This window comes from Triturus cristatus, chromosome 4_2, assembly GCF_964204655.1.
Source record: "Triturus cristatus chromosome 4_2, aTriCri1.1, whole genome shotgun sequence".
Taxonomy (NCBI): Eukaryota; Metazoa; Chordata; class Amphibia; order Caudata; family Salamandridae; genus Triturus; species Triturus cristatus.
In genome coordinates this window covers 161,369,459-161,390,152 of record NC_140586.1, presented here as the reverse complement: position 1 = coordinate 161,390,152, position 20,694 = coordinate 161,369,459, and the positions used below count along the sequence as shown (strand labels likewise).

The 20,694-nt window shown below is 44.0% G+C and overlaps 1 protein-coding gene across 4 annotated transcripts in view; it reads right to left on the bottom strand.

Annotated features, from left to right (window-relative positions):
* Nucleotides 1-14,200: 14,200 nt before the first annotated feature.
* PYM1 (PYM1 exon junction complex associated factor) overlaps nt 14,201-20,694 on the bottom strand; it is a 35,755-nt gene continuing 29,261 nt past the window's right edge. For all 4 annotated transcript variants that reach the window (XM_085600907.1, XM_085600904.1, XM_085600906.1 and 1 more), the window contains one exon: nt 14,201-15,139. In XM_085600907.1, coding sequence (XP_085457033.1) covers nt 14,611-15,139 — 529 coding nt within the window. In that variant the 3' untranslated portion in view covers nt 14,201-14,610. The remainder of the gene's footprint in view (nt 15,140-20,694) is intronic.

Below are 20,694 nucleotides of genomic sequence, written 5' to 3'. Positions count from 1 at the left end.
GTCTTTACTGTGTGTAATTTACCATTCCAAGATGGCTGCTGTATTCACTTTGAAATATAGTCCTTGCAGTTCTCTTTGCACTATTGGTGGTTTCTTTTGCCTTTTTTTGCCTTTATTTTTCTTTCTTTACTAATAATCAATTCAGGCTCTAATCTTGGTTAATTCATTGCACTACTGTATATCGTTACTAAACTGGTCTTGGCAGACCATGGACTGCAATGGGTATGCATACCAAATTAGGCCATTCCATGATGGCGGCGCATTTAGGCACTTGGTCTTGTCCCTTTATTATGTTCATTCTACACGTCAGCCAATTACGCGTGGTTATACTTGGCCGGTGTATTTAAACCGACCGGGATGTGCAGGTCTGCTTGCTTCGCCGCTCCGCTGCTGGTTATCATGCCGCTGGTTGCTTTACGAATACGGAGGTGAGTACTTGTGCGCGGGTCGCTTTATATGGATAGATCACTAGGGGGGTGAATTTTCATCAGATTATCCCCTTTATATTGGGATGTTACGTTTTGGTTACAGCTGTAGCTTACTTGGGTGTCTCCGCAAGGTGGTTCCTTTAGGCTCGGTGGAGCAAACATGCTAATGCCGTTTTTCTTCGTTTCTCAATATTTCAAACGATGCACGTGTTGCTGCTTGCTAAAGGATTATAATGTGCTACTTGCTTACTGTGGCGCTGTAATATGTTCGCCACATTAGATTTGTGGGTCGGTTTTTAGACTAAGGACAATGGGGGTGCACATACATTTTATTATTCTATATGTTACGTTTCTCTAACCCTTTGGCCTCTGACATATACATATAATGGTTTGTATACTGGCTTATTGGTCACAAACCTAATGGGTTACTTTGTGATGGATTTCGACATGATTATTGCCCGTTTTTATTACTTATGGGTTTTTATATTTTCAATTGCTTTAAACACATTGACGCCCTTTCATTTGTATGTGTTATTGGGCACATTTCTGAATTGAGTGTCGAGAATGACACGATGTTTTTATTTACGTTTTCATTGGTTGAACACATATCAGGTGGTGAGACCTCTTGTTTTTTGATTCTTTTTTAGATTACTTGGTACAACTATGAATTTATGACCTACCTGACCTATGTCTACACGTGACTGTTATAATAAGATCTTGCCTTCGTTTTTATACCTGTGGGTAAGTGTACCCCGTATTGAAATTAGCTTTTTATTCATATGCTGCTTATGTAGGATATACGTTTTTTCTACTTATAATGCTATTTGGCTTGTTTTTGCCCATGACACTGTTGGGCTTTCTTATATTTATGTTTCAGATGTGCTACTACACACCTACTGTACGGTTCGACGCTGTGATCTGGGTTTTCCCTTACTCTATGAATTTGGAATAGAAATACATAAGTTACCTACTCTGTGGTGAGCCGAATCCATCGCTTTTAACCCCCCCTTTTACAATTCACATTTCCTTCCCCTCCGCGCAACCCACCTTCTTCCCTCGTTGCTTATTCAGCATACTGTTAGTATTAGCAACTTACCAAATTAGCCTACACTTGGGACATATACAGGAATATAGATTCTTTTAATCTTTAATAATTACTTTGACTATTGTGAAGTCCTTTTGTGATATATTTTTTGGTTTTTCTTTCTTTTTTCTTTGTCCTTTCCCTTCTCCGCTTGCAACTTTTGTGTTATGTCTATGTTATTTATACTGCGTATCTATCACTCTCTGATACAGATGAATACAGATTAGATTAACTGTTTTTATACCAAACGTTCGCTGATTTTATATGTATTTGATATATATATGTATATACATGTCTTATGTTGGGTCGCTTTTTTGTTTTGTAATCATGGTTATTATGGTTTGATAATGTTTTCTATACGTTGTGATGTAAGTGTATTGTACTTTTATATGTCGGTGTGTGTGTTTTTTATACGTTACTTTATGTATTGTTTTCAGCCCTGAAGAAGTTCCTGTGTGTTAGGAACGAAACGCGTTGGCTGCCTTGTTTGCTTAATAAATACGAAGATCAAGAGAAGATCTTTTTGGAATACATATCAATTTGGACCTGGTTATTTGAGTGCACCTTCCATTATGTATAAACTTTTGGTCTTGTCCCGCACCTAACAACGACGGGTGTTGGAAGTTGTTGCACCACGTACACAAACATAGTGTACCTTTGTAATAAGAAAAAACAGTAGGAATACAAGTGCTTGACCTTGGTCCGTCGTTGGGTTTGCTTTGTTTTTGTATGATTTGTTTGGACTGTTTTGCACTGTTTCCTTGTTTCATATTTAATCATTACAATGCAGAAATTTCAAGATGGGAGGGAGGAAATGGCCCTCAACCTATTCGGTACTGATAATACAAAATCTACATCACAACCAGATGCTCCCACTAGCACTAGCCTCAAAACACTATTCCTTAGATTGGAGCGGTTAAGAAAACAAGAATTATCCCGTTGGTGGGATGGGGTGACGCTCCAACAGTACTTAGACAACAAGAAAGTACCTAGAGGTCTTAGAATCCTAATCTTCCCGACGTTTGAGGATCTCAGCAGTGAGCTTTTAAAAGATTGGGAGGGTAACCTTGAAAGTGCATCGGTTACGATGATGCAGATACTAATTAAACATGCTAAGGAGAAGGGTGAGAAGCTTCAGTCCGAGATAGAGAATTTGGAAAGGGAGATTAATGAAATTGAACAAAAGGATCTAATTGAAAAAAATTTTGCTATCTTGAAAAAAGTTATGGAGGAACATCAACTGTATTTAAAGGATAAAAAACTTAAGAAAATAAAAAGAGACGATCGAGACTATAAAGACGGGCGGGTTTATACATTCGCCAGAAAATTTGATAACATACTGGGTTCAGAGGACAAAAAAAGAACAAGAGAAAGTAGGGAGGAGAGTGATGACACCCGTTCCATCAGCGGCGTCTCGTCTTCCTCTCTAGAGAGTACCACGTCAGACTTATCTCGTGAGGTCCCTTTAGGAGAAGCAACTTCCTCATTTCAAAAGGAAATGGCGAAGTTGCGAATCAGCAGCAGATTACAACAAAAGAGAGAGATGCCAAAACCCGGCGGGGAGGTCGTAGGGGCAAAGGCAGGTACAAAGGGAAAAGGGAACACGGTGGGACAGGTCAAGAAGTAAATGACACTCGTGTTCAAAATTTCTTATGTAATGATGTACAGCCTGGTGAAAGTTTGGAAATTGTTAATTTGTCCAATAAAACATTTGACAAGGATGAAGTTGCCGTTTTAAGGCGGGGTTTGAATTTCTGTCCAACACAGGGTGGGGATATTACAAACGTACATATAGACCTTTTTAAATTTGTGAGGATTCTTAAATTAAAAGATCATTTCTCCAAAATTTTTCCGCAGACTCCTCAACACTCTGCGCCCTCACTACCTATGACCCATACGGTCGCAGACGTAAGGGACATTCATTGTCTTATGACACTCGATGATGATGAACAATGTGACATACTTTCTTTAATTAGTGATTTGGATATACCACAGAACTATACCCAAGACAGTGGTTTAAAACCCAAATCCAAATTTACACCGGTCATGAACTATCATCGCAACATAGATGTTTTTTATGATAAAGTAAGTGAAGATCTGTATAAGATGGAGACTAACAAAAGATTCACACCGTGGCGCACTCACAACATTACCGCACAAGAGAGAAAAGCCCTCAATCGCTTAAAACAAGATAAGAGCATTGTTATTAGGGAGGCGGATAAGGGCGGTAATGTTGTGATTATGAACCACGATGACTACATGAATGAGATCCACCGCCAGGTTAGCAATGAGTCCTGTTATAAGAGGGTCTCTGGTAACCCGATTGAGAAGTTAACTATCATGATTAACATCAAATTGAATGAATGGAAGGATGTGATGCTACTTACAGAAGACGAATTCCGATACCTTAGAGTTGACTGTCCCAGCTTTCCATGCATATACATCCTTCCTAAAATACACAAACCCAATGCCTTCCCACCTGGGCGTCCAATTATCTCGGGGGTAGGTTCACCCACTGAGAGGATTTCTGAATTTGTTGACCTGAGATTGCAAAAATATGTTGTAAACCTCCCGTCATACATAAGGGACAGTAAGGATATACTGGTTAAATTTAAGGATTTTGAATGGTCGGAAGAATTACTTTTTGTAACTTTTGATGTAGAAAGCCTCTACACGTGTATCCGCAAGGATCTTGGGCTTTCGGCCATCCAGTCCTTTTTGGACAAAGAGAATGCTGACCAGTTTTCCTTCAATGAGATGATCATGGAGATGATTGACATTATTCTGTGTAACAACTTTTTCCTCTTTGACAGATGTTGGTTCCAACAAACCCTTGGTACTGCGATGGGTTCCAGGTTTGCTCCCTCTTATGCCTGCCTTTTTATGGGGTGGTTTGAGAGGGAGCATGCCTGGGGCAGAGGTGCCTCCCCCTGGACTGATCACATAGTCTTTTGGGGGAGGTACATCGACGATGTTATCTGTCTCTGGTCTGGTTCAGTGGAAGAATTGAATGAGTACTTTATGTACCTGAACAACAATCAATATAATGTCAAATTTACAATGGCTTTTGGTAAAGATAGTATCAACTTCTTGGATATTAAATTCTTTATAAAAGAAGGGAAAATACACAGCACCCTTCACAGGAAAGACACAGCCTGTAATGGGATCCTTCATGCGAACAGTGCCCATGCTCGCTCTGTTGTTAACAACATCCCCTATGGGGAAATGATTAGAATCCGTAGGAATTGCAGCGATGATGACACTTTCCTCAATAACATCTCAGAGTCCAGTACTAGATTCTTACAGAGGGGGTACACGAGGGAGGTTGTGGATAAAGCCATTGAAAAAGTAAAATGTCGGACTAGAGAAGACACCCTAGGACCATCCCAGAAAAAGAAGAAACCTGATGCTAATCCAGTTAGGTTTATTACACAGTATAATGCCAATAGTCCGAAGGTCTTTAACATCCTAAAGAAGAACTGGAGTGTACTTGGAGAGGTTCCATCACTTAAGAGCTGTCTCACTGATTTTCCATCGGTTACATATAGAAGAGGCAGGTCACTGCGCAACTTTTTATGTCCCAGTTACGTTACCACTCCGAGGGAAACGTGGTTGCCAGTTAAACCAAAAGGTTTTTTCACCTGTGGAACATGTAACATGTGTCCACATGGAAGGAACAAAATTTCCAATTTCTGCTATAACACTTGCGTTAAGTATGATATATTGCACTTTATTAATTGCAATACTACTCATGTTGTTTACATAATAGGATGTAATTGTGACATCATTTATGTTGGTAGTACAATCCGCCCATTAAAAGTCCGAATACAGGAACATCGTCGGGCCATTGTAAATAAAGATCGGAGATATCCCTTGAGTGAACACTATAGACTTGCACATGTAAACAGTGATGATTTCTGGTTCCATGGAATAGATCATGTCCCTATTACCAATAGAGGGGGGAATAGGGAACTCCTGGTGCGACAAAAGGAGGCAAAGTGGATATGCAGACTTAGGGCAACCGAGGCAGGACATAACACGGATAAGGAACTACATTATTTTTTGGGGTAGTGTTGTTTCCCAAACAGGTTATGCTAGCACTATATACTCTGGCTGCTTCATTTGTGAATCACTCTGTCTAAATGGAATTAGTAAGGCTTTGTATGCATCATATAATCTGTTATTATTTACGATGTTTATTACCTATGATCGTATGTGCCTTGCGTTACTGAAAAAAAAGAAAAAAGGATGCAGCTTATATACACCAAATAAGTAATGAAATTTGGTTCGCTGCTTATATACTTTTGATCTCGTTTTTCTTGTTTATTAATTTCTTGTATGCCCTACTCTGGCCTACCTTATTCATTTTATTATAATTATTCTTTATTTATTCCTTGTAAATATTCTCTTATCTGGTTATTCTTTTTTCCTTTGCCTTTCCTTTCTGCCATATACATGGTCTTTCTATGGTCTTTACTGTGTGTAATTTACCATTCCAAGATGGCTGCTGTATTCACTTTGAAATATAGTCCTTGCAGTTCTCTTTGCACTATTGGTGGTTTCTTTTGCCTTTTTTTGCCTTTATTTTTCTTTCTTTACTAATAATCAATTCAGGCTCTAATCTTGGTTAATTCATTGCACTACTGTATATCGTTACTAAACTGGTCTTGGCAGACCATGGACTGCAATGGGTATGCATACCAAATTAGGCCATTCCATGATGGCGGCGCATTTAGGCACTTGGTCTTGTCCCTTTATTATGTTCATTCTACACGTCAGCCAATTACGCGTGGTTATACTTGGCCGGTGTATTTAAACCGACCGGGATGTGCAGGTCTGCTTGCTTCGCCGCTCCGCTGCTGGTTATCATGCCGCTGGTTGCTTTACGAATACGGAGGTGAGTACTTGTGCGCGGGTCGCTTTATATGGATAGATCACCAGGGGGGTGAATTTTCATCAGATTATCCCCTTTATATTGGGATGTTACGTTTTGGTTACAGCTGTAGCTTACTTGGGTGTCTCCGCAAGGTGGTTCCTTTAGGCTCGGTGGAGCAAACATGCTAATGCCGTTTTTCTTCGTTTCTCAATATTTCAAACGATGCACGTGTTGCTGCTTGCTAAAGGATTATAATGTGCTACTTGCTTACTGTGGCGCTGTAATATGTTCGCCACATTAGATTTGTGGGTCGGTTTTTAGACTAAGGACAATGGGGGTGCACATACATTTTATTATTCTATATGTTACGTTTCTCTAACCCTTTGGCCTCTGACATATACATATAATGGTTTGTATACTGGCTTATTGGTCACAAACCTAATGGGTTACTTTGTGATGGATTTCGACATGATTATTGCCCGTTTTTATTACTTATGGGTTTTTATATTTTCAATTGCTTTAAACACATTGACGCCCTTTCATTTGTATGTGTTATTGGGCACATTTCTGAATTGAGTGTCGAGAATGACACGATGTTTTTATTTACGTTTTCATTGGTTGAACACATATCAGGTGGTGAGACCTCTTGTTTTTTGATTCTTTTTTAGATTACTTGGTACAACTATGAATTTATGACCTACCTGACCTATGTCTACACGTGACTGTTATAATAAGATCTTGCCTTCGTTTTTATACCTGTGGGTAAGTGTACCCCGTATTGAAATTAGCTTTTTATTCATATGCTGCTTATGTAGGATATACGTTTTTTCTACTTATAATGCTATTTGGCTTGTTTTTGCCCATGACACTGTTGGGCTTTCTTATATTTATGTTTCAGATGTGCTACTACACACCTACTGTACGGTTCGACGCTGTGATCTGGGTTTTCCCTTACTCTATGAATTTGGAATAGAAATACATAAGTTACCTACTCTGTGGTGAGCCGAATCCATCGCTTTTAACCCCCCCTTTTACAATTCACATTTCCTTCCCCTCCGCGCAACCCACCTTCTTCCCTCGTTGCTTATTCAGCATACTGTTAGTATTAGCAACTTACCAAATTAGCCTACACTTGGGACATATACAGGAATATAGATTCTTTTAATCTTTAATAATTACTTTGACTATTGTGAAGTCCTTTTGTGATATATTTTTTGGTTTTTCTTTCTTTTTTCTTTGTCCTTTCCCTTCTCCGCTTGCAACTTTTGTGTTATGTCTATGTTATTTATACTGCGTATCTATCACTCTCTGATACAGATGAATACAGATTAGATTAACTGTTTTTATACCAAACGTTCGCTGATTTTATATGTATTTGATATATATATGTATATACATGTCTTATGTTGGGTCGCTTTTTTGTTTTGTAATCATGGTTATTATGGTTTGATAATGTTTTCTATACGTTGTGATGTAAGTGTATTGTACTTTTATATGTCGGTGTGTGTGTTTTTTATACGTTACTTTATGTATTGTTTTCAGCCCTGAAGAAGTTCCTGTGTGTTAGGAACGAAACGCGTTGGCTGCCTTGTTTGCTTAATAAATACGAAGATCAAGAGAAGATCTTTTTGGAATACATATCAATTTGGACCTGGTTATTTGAGTGCACCTTCCATTATGTATAAACTTTTGGTCTTGTCCCGCACCTAACAACGACGGGTGTTGGAAGTTGTTGCACCACGTACACAAACATAGTGTACCTTTGTAATAAGAAAAAACAGTAGGAATACAAGTGCTTGACCTTGGTCCGTCGTTGGGTTTGCTTTGTTTTTGTGTGGTCACTGGAAGAGACCTGCAAGGTGTTGGGTATCGATCTGTCAGCGGACAGCTCAGCATCCCTTACCCTCGCCTCGTGGTTGCCTTCGGTGGCGTTCCCGTGGGTCGGGAGAAAATCTGCCCGTCCGGATCTGGCCATGATTGCCAAGGGCAAACAAGCTGCACTGGACTCAATTGCTGAGGCACTAGCAAAAGCAGATTCCCTGTGACACAGCTGGGCAAGTATGATTACAGACTATACTGTGGCAGTTGGACGGTGGGTTCAGGGGGGCCGGGGTGAGGACATGGTTTGACCCCTATTATTGACACTTGGAACTTTGGAACTGTTCCTCCCTTGATGGACCATCAATGTTTACGTACGTTTGCTTCTTCGTTTCTAGGGGGTTCTTGTTTGTTTTCTGGGGTACGCTCATGTTCATTGCCGCTACGAAATGAGGCAAACACTGAAATGGCCAATTCATTGAGGCACAGCACTATCTCCTGCACCACGCAAAGGGCGCTAATGGGGACAGCTGTTCGCTCCTCCCTACCATGCTATGGGGACACACTCCTCAGGGTTCTCTCCCTTAATGTGAAGGGCCTTTACAGTCCAATTAAGCTTAGGACAGTCAAATCCTACCAGGAGAACTTGAAGGTCGACCTTTGCCTACTTCAGGAGACACACCTCCTTCCACAGGATTATCACATTATCCGTTCACGAGCCTTCCCTCACCAATTCTTATCCTTGGGACGCACTAAATCAGCAGGGTGGCTCATACTTTCAGGGGGGGGGGGGAGATCACTATGCCTCAAACGAAGGCCAGGAGGCATTCCTACGGCCAACCTTGCCAGACGTTTTCCACACTCAGGAACGGAGAATTTTAAAAGGGGGGGAGGGGGGGGAAGAGACCTTAACTAGTCCTGGACAATGACCTAGACAGGTCGGCACAGAGACATGGCAAGACTTGAGCATTAACCAAAGGAGGACAGGGGTGGCTGACGGACCTAGGCCTTTTGGATATTTGGAGGACACTTCACCCCCGTACCCGCGACTACTCTTACTTCTTTCACGCACATAAGACCTTTGCTAGATTAGATCATTCCCTATGCACGAAAGACATTCTTACTCTTACCTCCGTATCGGAGATCATCCCCTCTATGTTGTCAGACCATGCAGCTATAACGCTAGAGTTGAAGCTTCCCACCATGTGCTGCCCAGCCCGGTCCTGGCAGATGTGTGACACTATTGCAGCGCCCCGAGGTTAACGGCAGGTTCACAAGGCCATCACTGACTATTGGATCTAAACGATTCCCCCAATGTCGCAGTTGCAACGCTTTGGGAAGCTCTCAAGGCTTTTGTACGCAGGGAGCTCATTGCTATTTCAGGTGCAGATAATAAGGCGCTATGGGAGACAAGGGATCAACTATCTGGGCGGGCAAAAGAACAAGAGGGCATACCTAAGCGCTTCGGGGCCCCAACAATTTGGCAACAGTTGACTGCCGCTCGAGCGCTACTGGCCAGTATTGACCTCGACAGAGCAGAATATGCAGCTCTTCATTTGCGTTACAACTTTTATGTCGGAGGTGACAAGGGTGGACGCCTCCTAGCCAACAGGCTATGCACTCAGCAGCAGAAGATGGGCGTCCACTCACTCCTTAATGCAACGGGGATGCAGATCACAGATGATGCCGCCATCGCGGACGTATTCAAAGACTTTTTTGCAGACCTATGCACTGGTCAACGTCTGGACCTTGCAGATGGTACATCCTACCTTGCAAATTCACCCACATCCCCCCTCTCTTCTGACCAAAAGCCTTGCTGAAGTCTCCTGGCCCAGACGGCTTCCCATCCATATTCTATAAAACATTCTGTCAAGTCCAAACCCCGCTCCTAACCCAGCTATTTAACTCCTTTTCAGCTCCAGGAGCTATTTCTCCCTCCATACTGACAGCCCTGGTGGCGGTCATCCCGAAGCCCTGTAAAGATAAACTATGCAGTTCATACCACCTGATTTCCCAACTGAATGTCGATCTCAAACTGTTCACCTGCATTTTAGCATCCAAATTGGGCCCCAGCATGCTGTCCATTGTAGACCCGTATCAGGCGGGTTTTATTCTCCAACACCAGACTAGATAGAACACTAAACGAGTGCTGCATTTCATTGAGAAGGCTTCAAGTGCCCCGGGAAAATATAAGCTTTTAGCTATCGATGCCGAGAAGGCCTCTGACAGGGTTCACTGGCCTTTCCTAGAACAAGTCCTGCCTACTTAGCCATCACTGGGAGGTTCCAGGCTTGGGTACTAAATTGCTATCACCTTCCCACTTCGTCTGTCAGGGTGAATGACTGTACCTACGCTCCTTTTGCCATTGGCAGGGGGATTCGACAGGGGTGTTTCTGGTCCCCCCTGCTGTTCGCCCTCTATATGGAGCCCCTGGCTCAATGAGTCCGTGACAATTTTTAAATCATAGGGACCACCTTCGGGGGGGAACAACATAAGATTAGCTTATACGCAGAAGACATGCCAGCAACACTGGACAGCCCGACGATGTCCCTCCCGGCATTCATGACTGAGCTAGAGACATTTGGTCTCGCCTCGGGATTCGGAGTTAACGTAGCCAAGTCTCAAGCTTTGAATCGATATATGCCGCCTTCTCTCGAAGTCTGCCTCATTGCACAATACCCTATACAGTGGGCAAAATCGGTGGTCCCTTACCGGGGGATCAAGCTGGCCTCCACTGTTGAAGCAACCTCACTCCTTAATTATTAATCCCTACACCGTCACCTCAAGTCTAAGTTAGCCGATGGAGATCGCACACAATTTCATTGTTGGGTAGAGTCGCAGCCATCAAGATGACCATTTTACACAAAATCCTGTATCTCTTGCAAACGCTTCCCCTAGCTCCCCCAAAGGGATGATGTCCAAATTACAATCCGAACTGCATCAATTTGTCTTGGCTGGGGAACGACCCAGAATGAAGAGAGGGGTTAGCTATCTACCTCACGGTGCTGGGGGCCTTGGGATACGGAACCTCCAACTGTACTTTCAGGCAACTCAACTAAGATACATGGTTGAATGGAACAGGGGTGAGTCGGAGCGACACTGGCTCTTTAAGGATCGCACGGTGGCCGGAAGTTCCCCTTTCTAAAGAAAGCGCACAGGCCCCGGAATCTAGATCTCTCTCTAATCACAAGAGAGACAATGGATTCTTGGGATCGGTGTGGTACCAGATATGGGCCTATCCTCCTTCCCCTCTGCTTTAACGCTTCTCCTTGATATCCTAGACTTCCCGCTAGGCAACAGCCCCGTGGCATTTGCCAGATGGCGTCAGTCCCCCTGCCGTTCAGCAGAACACATGATGGATTAGGACAGGGTGATCCCTTTACACAACTGCACGCGGACTATGCTATTACAGAGACAGAGCGATTTCACTACGGGCAAATACGTCCCTGGCTTTTACATCCTGACAATAAGACAGTGGTGCAGACACACCTCACCCCGTATGAAAAATGGCTGGTTTCTAAGACACCTGACAAACTATTAATCTCAGCTCTCTACACCTTCCTCACCCAACCCTCCAGACTGGTCTACAAATCTAATCAATGTTGCTGGGAAAAGGAGTTGGGGAGACACTTGACCAGTAAGGATTGGGAAGATATATACATCACCGGCCCGCCATGTCACCTGCAACACAGCTCTTACTGAACCACTTACCAAAGTAGCCACGTACTGGAACTGGACCCCAGACCCCCTGCACTAGATCAACCCAAACAAATGCGCAGCTTGCTGGAGAGGGTGTGATGCGGGGGGACACTGGTGCATCTTCTGTGGGATTACTTGTGTATTCAGGCATGCTGGACAACATCGACTGACACCTAGACACACAACTCCCTAGATTTACATTGTATACAATCTTGGGGTTACCCAATCCACTCACTTACCCCCTGAAATCCAGACAGGGAAGGTAAATAGGCTTAGCCCTGGGCGCAGCAATTCAAAATATTTTGTCACACTAGGGGACAGCACATTTACCCACGCATATGCGCTGGCTCGACTGCCTTTGGCTTATTCTAGGTATGGAGAGGATCACCCTCCCTCTCTCTCACCAATCAAGGGGCGTCCTTTGGGATATTATGGCGCCCTTACATATCCCTCCTTACACACGAATTTTGACAGCTGACTTGCCCCAAATACCTCCATGTCCTACGACTGTCTGAATTGGCCCCCACCACCGACACGGAGACTAACTCATGAACCCAATGTTAGCATCATTGTCATTGCACTGTTATCGAAGCAAATTGAGCGCTTTTGGGGGGAGGGACAAGGGTGTATTATGTTTTGATCTTGTTTGTTGCTACATTAAACCAGGACTGGTAGATTCTAATGTCGGTGTTATCTACACTGTCGCTTTCCACTGTACTTCTTGGTGTTAAAAGAATAAAACGATTTAAACCATAAATTAGACTATTGTAATGGTCTCTTGAATAGGCAACAGCAGTTAGTGAACAAGCTTCAAACTCTCCAAAATGCAGTGGCACACATGTTGCTGTGGATTCCTAATTTTCAATCTGTAAAACACACCCTGCGAAAGCTTCATTCATTACCTATCAGACAGAGAATGAGCTTTAAAGCCTTGTCCACAACCTACGAGGCACTTCAGGACATAAGCCCGGAGTATCTGATAGCTAGTTTTAAATGGTACTGTCCCAATAGGCAGCTACGTTCCATTGGTGCCAAAAATAATAATGTCTCTAAATTCAAACGCTCCTCATGGGGTAGAAGAAGCTTTGTGGTGGGTGCTTCTAAATTGCGGAGCACTCTCCTTCTGCACATTAAGTCCATGACAGATCTTTTATCCTTCAGGAAAGCTTTAAATACCTGGCTTTTTAATTATTAGTAGGGCTTTTCAGATCTTTGTGACAATGGCAGCCCCAAGACACCTCCAGGTATTCATGCAATGCAAAAGTACTAACCTAACAAACAATATGGAATGGCACGACCATCATGGAAATACCAGAGACCAATGGTCTTAAGTTTATAAATCAACAAAATAAAAATTTGCCTAAGGGGAGGCAGTCGTAAAATAGGCCAATAGTCTTCAAGTCATAGACCAGCTTAGTGAAAGGTCATCCTAAAATGAATCATGTACGGCTGGCAAGACCTCTTAGCACTGTAGAACAGTATACGTGAAGGAGCTATTCTATGAAACGGCTTTTGAAAATGAGAATTTAGAGCAGATCTTCAGGAAGCAGGGTGGGAGTCGAGAAGGAAGTCAACATTTTTACAGCATGCACTCGGAAAGCACAATCGGAATGCTTTCTTCTCCTATAGTGGAAGGAGGGTTGAACTAATATCAGTAACTTTTTGAAGTTGTAGTTCATATTTAGGAGCCAATCTATTGCTTTTAGATACTAGGGCACTGTACAGTGTTTATTGTGTCAAAAATAGGGATTAAAAATGGACCGCTGACATTTGGGATCAATTAATAGAATTTAGTTCCCGTTGCAAGTGTAGCTGCTGTATCTTGGAGTCACTGTAGTCTCTTTCCGTGTAAAGCCAGGCTGTAGGCTGATGGACCCGTCTAGTCTAGATTGTACCAATGCGGCGAGGGTAGCCACGTTTTGGTGGAGCGCAAGACAATCTCGCATTGTTACCTTTTGAAATTTCTAGCTGGCTATACCTATTTTAGCACTGCATTTATCTTGGAAACCACTGTCAGATCAGCTTCCCTGTATGTACGTAGTTTATTTCCTTTCTTAAGTGCCCTACCTACAGGTGCAGATTTAACCTGTGGAAAAAAACAATGGTTTTCAAGCTATTAACTTTTCACAATACGATGTACAGGTTTTGTGATATGTGCACCAAGTGGCTGCTCAAAACTGCTCCAACATTGCGAATTCAACTTTCTACAAGCTTTCAAAAAATAAAAAGGTTGAAGTTCACAGTAAACCAGGCACTCCTTGTGGGGTTGCATTCAAAGACTAGACCTAGTCCAAGTCAATTTCTACTACACAATTTATTACTGGCAGTCTGCTCTTAAATAAGAATTATAAAAAAAGACAGATGGAAATCCGACGGTAACAAAACAAACTCATGAGCTGTTTAGATAAGGCTGGTTATGTGTAGGAAGGTGGGGAAGCTTGCAGAGGCAAGCACCAGACAGTTCGAGAGCCACAGCACCTCTGAACAGTCAGAGAGGCCACATTATTCCTTAGTGTCCGACCTCCGCCAAGAGCTGAAATTGATAAAAAATACCCAGACAGAACTCGTCAAAACAAAAAACAATTCTAGCTCTATGTAGACGAGTCCAAATGAGTGTTCTGTCCCCAAATACACACAAGTTCCAGAAACACCTTGTGGACAAGCACCTTTTGTTCTCAAATTCCGCAATGGAAGACCCATGGTCCCTACAAACCCAGCTCTAGGTCTTCAAGTTCCTCCTCCAGAGCCTGCCTCCTCCCTAGCTTGTCTTTCTGCTCCTTGGTCAGCTCCTTCAATTCTCCAGAGTCAATTTTTTGCTGCAAGTCCTCCACTTGCCGGAGCTTTTTCCGAAGGTTCTTAATCTTCTTTGCCCGCTCAACGGCAGCAGGATCAGTAGTAGGTACGTGCTGGGCTGCAGCAGGTTTGGCATTCCCTTCTGCAGCATTCTGTTGCGATTTAGCATCGCCGTCAGCACTAGACTGCCGCACACCAACATCTGTCTTGACAGAAACCCTTCCCATTGCCTGGCAGAGCTCGTCCGCATCATCTGGTTCCCCCTTGTCATGTTGCTGCTTTCGTTTTTCCTTCCGCTTCAGGTTCCTCTTTGCTGTCTTGGACAGCCCAGACTCGCTCTCTGCTTTCTGGACTGTCTTGCCAGCAGGACCTTCATCGGGGCTGAGACCTGGCGGAAGGTCTGGTTTGCTTTTGAAGAACTTCACATATTTGTTCTCGTACCTAAACAAAATGATGGAAGAAAAGGAGAACCCATCAAAAACCTCATTCGGACATGTGGTCAAATAATTACTAGTAGCAGGCACCTGTGAACAGCAATTTGTTGCATTAGGAAAACAAGCAGGGCACTACTGGTCTCTCTTAAATAGCAAGCTAGAAATACATGTAGGAAAATAGGTGACATAGGAGATGCTGGCCTAGTTAGTATCATTTTCCTATTAAAAAATACACAATGATTGGAGCATCATGTACAAGTGGTGAAATAAGGCCTGACATTACTAATCTATGCGACACAGATGATGGAACAACAAACGTTGAGCTTCCTTCAGCAAGGTTTGTTAACATGGGTATGCTATGGAGCAAGTTCCCTGCAGCTATGCCTATAGTTAACAGAACCAAACTGGACAAGTATTCTGATGTTACAGCTTTGGACATTATTCCACTGATCTATTCTGGAGATAATTAAATTTGGCCGCCATTTTCAGCTTCAATTTGTATTCTGACCGTCATATGTTTGCCAGCTCTGAAACCTCAAACTTTAATTCAGCTAGATCTCTGCTGATTCCAGTTTTATGCCCATCTTTTTTTCAGGTTTGGTTACACATAGGTCTTTTTAGTGAGTGTGGATGAGCAGGCATTTGGTGACATCTCTTTAAGCCTGTGATCAATTACATTGTTGAGGACAGTCGGCATGGAAGACTGGCATAGCTTCTACCTGTTCGTCCGACTTCACCTTGTGATGTCCTTTCACACTTCTTTTTAATCATTTTGTTTTCAACAATTATATCATTCCGCACTAACCATCTATGTTGGCTGAGTGCGCAGTTACATAAGCATTTCAAGACTACTCTGCCTCCCAAGAACATCTCTCAAAGGCTACATACATTCTAACAAACATTCAATTTCCTGTAGGTCTCCCAACCCTCATTATCTTCCATATTTCTTCTAGTCATGCCTTGGTATTTCATCTTCGATGTTACTTGTCGTCGTTTGTTGTCCTTCCTCCTCCAACAATAAGGATTCTCCATCCACCCGCATCTTTTCAAGCTTCCTTGGGGACCCCTCCCTTTGTAGACTACTGTTTTGGTGTCTACGCACGCCCATTCCTGCTCGCCATTTTGCTTTTGCAGGTGTTCTTCGGCTTACTCATTCTTGCATAGCTATGATCAAACCAAGCCAACAAAACATGTGCTTCTTCCTCAGCAAGGTAACATCACTAAGGATGCCTAGTATCCCAAACTGGGGTATGTGGGGGTATTTGACAGTCCAATATAAAATTTCCAGTGCACTTATTTCTTTCCAAAATATCTGTATGCTATCAGATCCCCAAAAGAGTGTGCAGAAAGGTGCATTCTTCAACCTTGCATTTTGTACAGTTGGTTGTCTGGGCTCGTCCCATTTTACACAGCCTGCTTTTTAGGTCTCGGCTAGCGAAGGCTGCGCTTGTGCAGTCTCGCTTGGCGAGATTTAATGTTTTCTAGTATGGGGATTGAACCCGCCCCTCTTCTCCATTGGCTAGCTTCCTAAACGGAGGCCAGCCATTGGAGGAGAGAGGTGTCTGTCCATTTAAGCCCCGTCTTTTTCGGTTTCGGGGGCGTGTTTTTAATTTTTTTTCTCTCCTCTGGAATGTAAACATTCCAGCCAATGGGAAGAGGCGAGAAAGAAAAACACGCCACCGAATCCGAAAATGACGCTGCGTTTCTCCGAGGCATTTCTGCTAGACCTCGGAGAAAGATGGTGGTGTTCACGGCGTCAACCCCCCTCCCCCTGCTCTCGGCTCCCTCGGTGCTCCTGCGCCCGGCTGGCGCTGTTCGCTCTCCACCCCCTGGCGCTCAGGGTCCATATGTCATTCTGGCAGCAGTTAGGCTAAAAAAGAAGGCTACTCGGCGTGGGTGTCAGGCCGAGCCGGACCGAGCAGAAGCTACCAGTCCAAGAGCACACAGATGCATTTCCCCGAGGAGTGCGTCACGGGAGGCATGATGCTGTGGTAATTGGATATCTAAAATGACTGTTGGTGCGTTCATCTGTCATGGGTATGGTAAGTCAGCCTGGCAGGCAATGCACTAGGTTCAATGTATTCGTGAAACCTAAATACGTTCTTCATAGGGTAGTTCAGTGCCAATAGTCTCTGCGGTGAAAGGGCGATTTCTTCCTTGGTTAAGTCAGTCGCTGTGTGGAAAGTGGCACTGGTAGCTCAGTCCCCCCACACATGTGTAAAGCGCAGGGCCCCGTGGGGGCAGTGCACATGTGTTGTCTGTGTCGAGTCGGCTCTTTTGTCTGCGCCTGGCACACGCTGCAGGGAGTCGCTCTGTTCTCACAGACCGATAAACAACTGGTTAGAACAGGATGTTCTGAGCTCGGAGGCCCTTCCTCTGAAGGCAGAAAGCGAATGAGTGTGTGTGTGCTGTACAGAGGCAGTGGAAACAATGAACGCCAACAGCATTCAAAGCGCCTAGCTTTTAAACACCATTTCTAACCGCCCCACACCTTCCGAATTACAGCTCCATGACCCATCCAAGTCCTTTACCCCCCCCACTCCCAGTGGGTCCTCCTTTGTACCTTCTCGAGTTTTTCTTCTTTCACTCGATATGTTCCACGAATTACAATACAATACACATTCTTGCTTCTGCCCTCTCCCATTTTTCGCCCACGCCTCTTCTCTTCGTATTACAGCCGCACGCTTTCCTCTCTTTGAGTCCTGGACTGCTGTCTTTTGGCCATGCGCCAATCATAGGCTGAGTTCCGCTCTTCTCCCTTTCCCCTAATATCTACCTGCCTTTCTGTCCTTCGCCCCCCTACCCTCGTCTTTTGTCCCAAGTTCTCGCCTTGGCTTCCAGCCCTTCGCTATTCTTTGGCCCTACATGCCCCGCTCCACCCTGACTTTGCTCCGCTCCTCACATCTGTCTTGGCCCTTGAAGTCACCCCTCCTTTTTAGGTCTGTGTGTGTGTGTGGCTGTGTGTGTGTGTGTGTGTGTGGCTGTGTGTGTGTGTGGCTGTGTGTGTGTGTGTGTGTGTCTATGTGTGTGTGTGTGTGTGTGTCTATGTGTGTGTGTGTGTGTGTGTCTATGTGTGTGTGTGTGTGTCTATGTGTGTGTGTGTGTGTCTGTGTGTGTGTGTGTGTCTATGTGTGTGTGTGTGTGTCTATGTGTGTGTGTGTGTGTCTATGTGTGTGTGTGTGTCTATGTGTGTGTGTGTGGCTGTGTGTGTGTGTGTGGCTGTGTGTGTGTGTGTGGCTGTGTGTGTGTGTGTGTGTGGCTGTGTGTGTGTGTGTGTGTGGCTGTGTGTGTGTGTGTGGCTGTGTGTGTGTGTGTGGCTGTGTGTGTGGCTGTGTGTGTGGCTGTGTGTGTGGCTGTGTGTGTGTGGCTGTGTGTTTGTGTGTGGCTGTGTGTTTGTGTGTGGCTGTGTGCGTGTGTAAATGGTTATTCTGTGTGTGTGGGTGGCTCTGTGTGTGTGGGTGGCTCTGTGTGGGTGGGTGGCTCTGTGTGGGTGGGTGGCTCTGTGTGGGTGGGTGGCTCTGTGTGGGTGGGTGGCTCTGTGTGGGTGGGTGGCTCTGTGTGGGTGGGTGGCTCTGTGTGGGTGGGTGGCTCTGAGTGGGTGGGTGGCTCTGAGTGGGTGGGTGGGTGGCTCTGTGTGTGTGTGGCTGTGTGTGTGTGGGTGGGGGGTGGCTGTGTGTGTGTGGGTGGGGGGTGGCTGTGTGTGTGTGGGTGGGTGGCGGCTGTGTGTGTGGGTGGGTGGCGCTGTGTGTGTGTGGGTGGGTGGCTCTATGTGTGCATGTGGGTGGGTGGGTGGCTCTGTGTGTGTGGGTGGCTGTGTGTGTGTGGGTGGCTGTGTGTGGGTAGCTCTGTGTGTGGGTCGCTCTATGTGTGTGTGGCTGGCTTTTGTTATAGGTGGCTCTATGCGTGATGGCTCTGTCTGTGTGCGGGTAACTCTGTGTGTGTGTGTAGGTGGCTCTGTGGGTGGCTGTGTGTGTGGGTGGCTGTGTGTGTGGGTGGCTGTGTGTGTGTGTGTGGCTCTGTGTGGGTGCAAATGCCATAGGTCTCGCATTTGAGAGTGATTAAGCTGTTGACATTGTAAATAACAATGCCATTTCTTTAAATGTTTTAAAAACACACACAAAAATAATGTCATGAGCAATGCCAATAGCTCTAACTTTAACAATGCCGAGACCATTGCATTGTAAATGCTTGTTTATTTAATAGTATGCCCTGTGTAGGTTTCTTAGTTGGATCAACTGAAACCTAGATTTAATCACCACTTCCCTTGTAAGCCTAAATGCTGATGCTACCTCCCAGTTCATGTCTTCGAGAGTACCATCTTCCCAGGTTACTTCAAACGGTCTGGCTTATTATATATAAAGGTTTTGTATACAGATACTACTACTACTCTGCCGAAGTCCCCTTGTAGTGGTCCACTTTGTATCAGTGTGGATTCAACATCATCTGACCAGTTAATCCCCTATGCATGTATGGCGTGTCCGAGTTGGGTATATTTATTTATCAGTGTTTGTGCACGTCAGTATTCTTCTTGCAGTTTCAGAAAGGTTTAAAGTTCTCCCCCTCTATAAAGTCTTATTTGCAAATCCATGAGGTCCAAATGCTGGAACTCATCTAATCTCTGCACCTCTTTTAGCCCACTCCGTGTCCATAATATTTTTTCCACTCTGATCTTATCTTTTAACCCCAGCTATTTGCTTGGCCCATCCCAGCCTGTTAAGTTCACTGTGTCAGTGTGCAGGCATGACCATGAAGTGTCTATCTAAAGTCATTGCTGGGTCATCTTTCGGATGTAAATCCAACCATCTATAACTTGAGGTTCGGTAGCCCCATAGTAAGCCCTTACGTCTGGTAGTGCTATTCCTCCGTTGTACACCTTTCTGCACAGCATTTTCAAACCTATCCTGGGGGTACCCCATCCCGTAAAAAGATATGCAACTTCCATTTTTGTTTAAGAAAGAAGGATTCAGGTATTGGAAATGGTTTATTTTTCATCACATAGAGAAACTTTGAGAGAGTAATCATTTCAAAGATTCCTGCTTTACCCAATATTGACAGGTGGAGTGCTCTCAATCGGTACATATTTGTATGAAACCCTTTCAACAGTGGTTCTATATTCCTTTCAAAGAACAATTTTTTATTGATTGTTATATGACTGCATTCTCCTCAACCCAGACTGATAGTGCACCAGATATAATTGTTGAGAGCATTTTAATGCTTGGGCATATCATCACTGAAAGGATAAAAATTTCAGGGGCTGTTTGCTCACCCCTTTTCAATATAGGTATAATCACCACCTGTTCCCGGTTGGCGTTGGTATACGACACGGTTTAAATATCTAGTAGGGCACCAACTGGAGTAAGATCTAGGATCTTAAGTTGGTTTTATTGCTTTGATTTCCTTCAATTTCCTTATTGGGAAATAGCAGAAATTCCTATATTTTATTTTCAATTAACGTAACCAACTTGAGTTTCCTCTACATAAGATTCCAACATGTTACTTTCAGACCAGCTGAGGTAGTCAACTAACCTTATTGTTTGGTACCAACATGGTAGTGCTGACTAT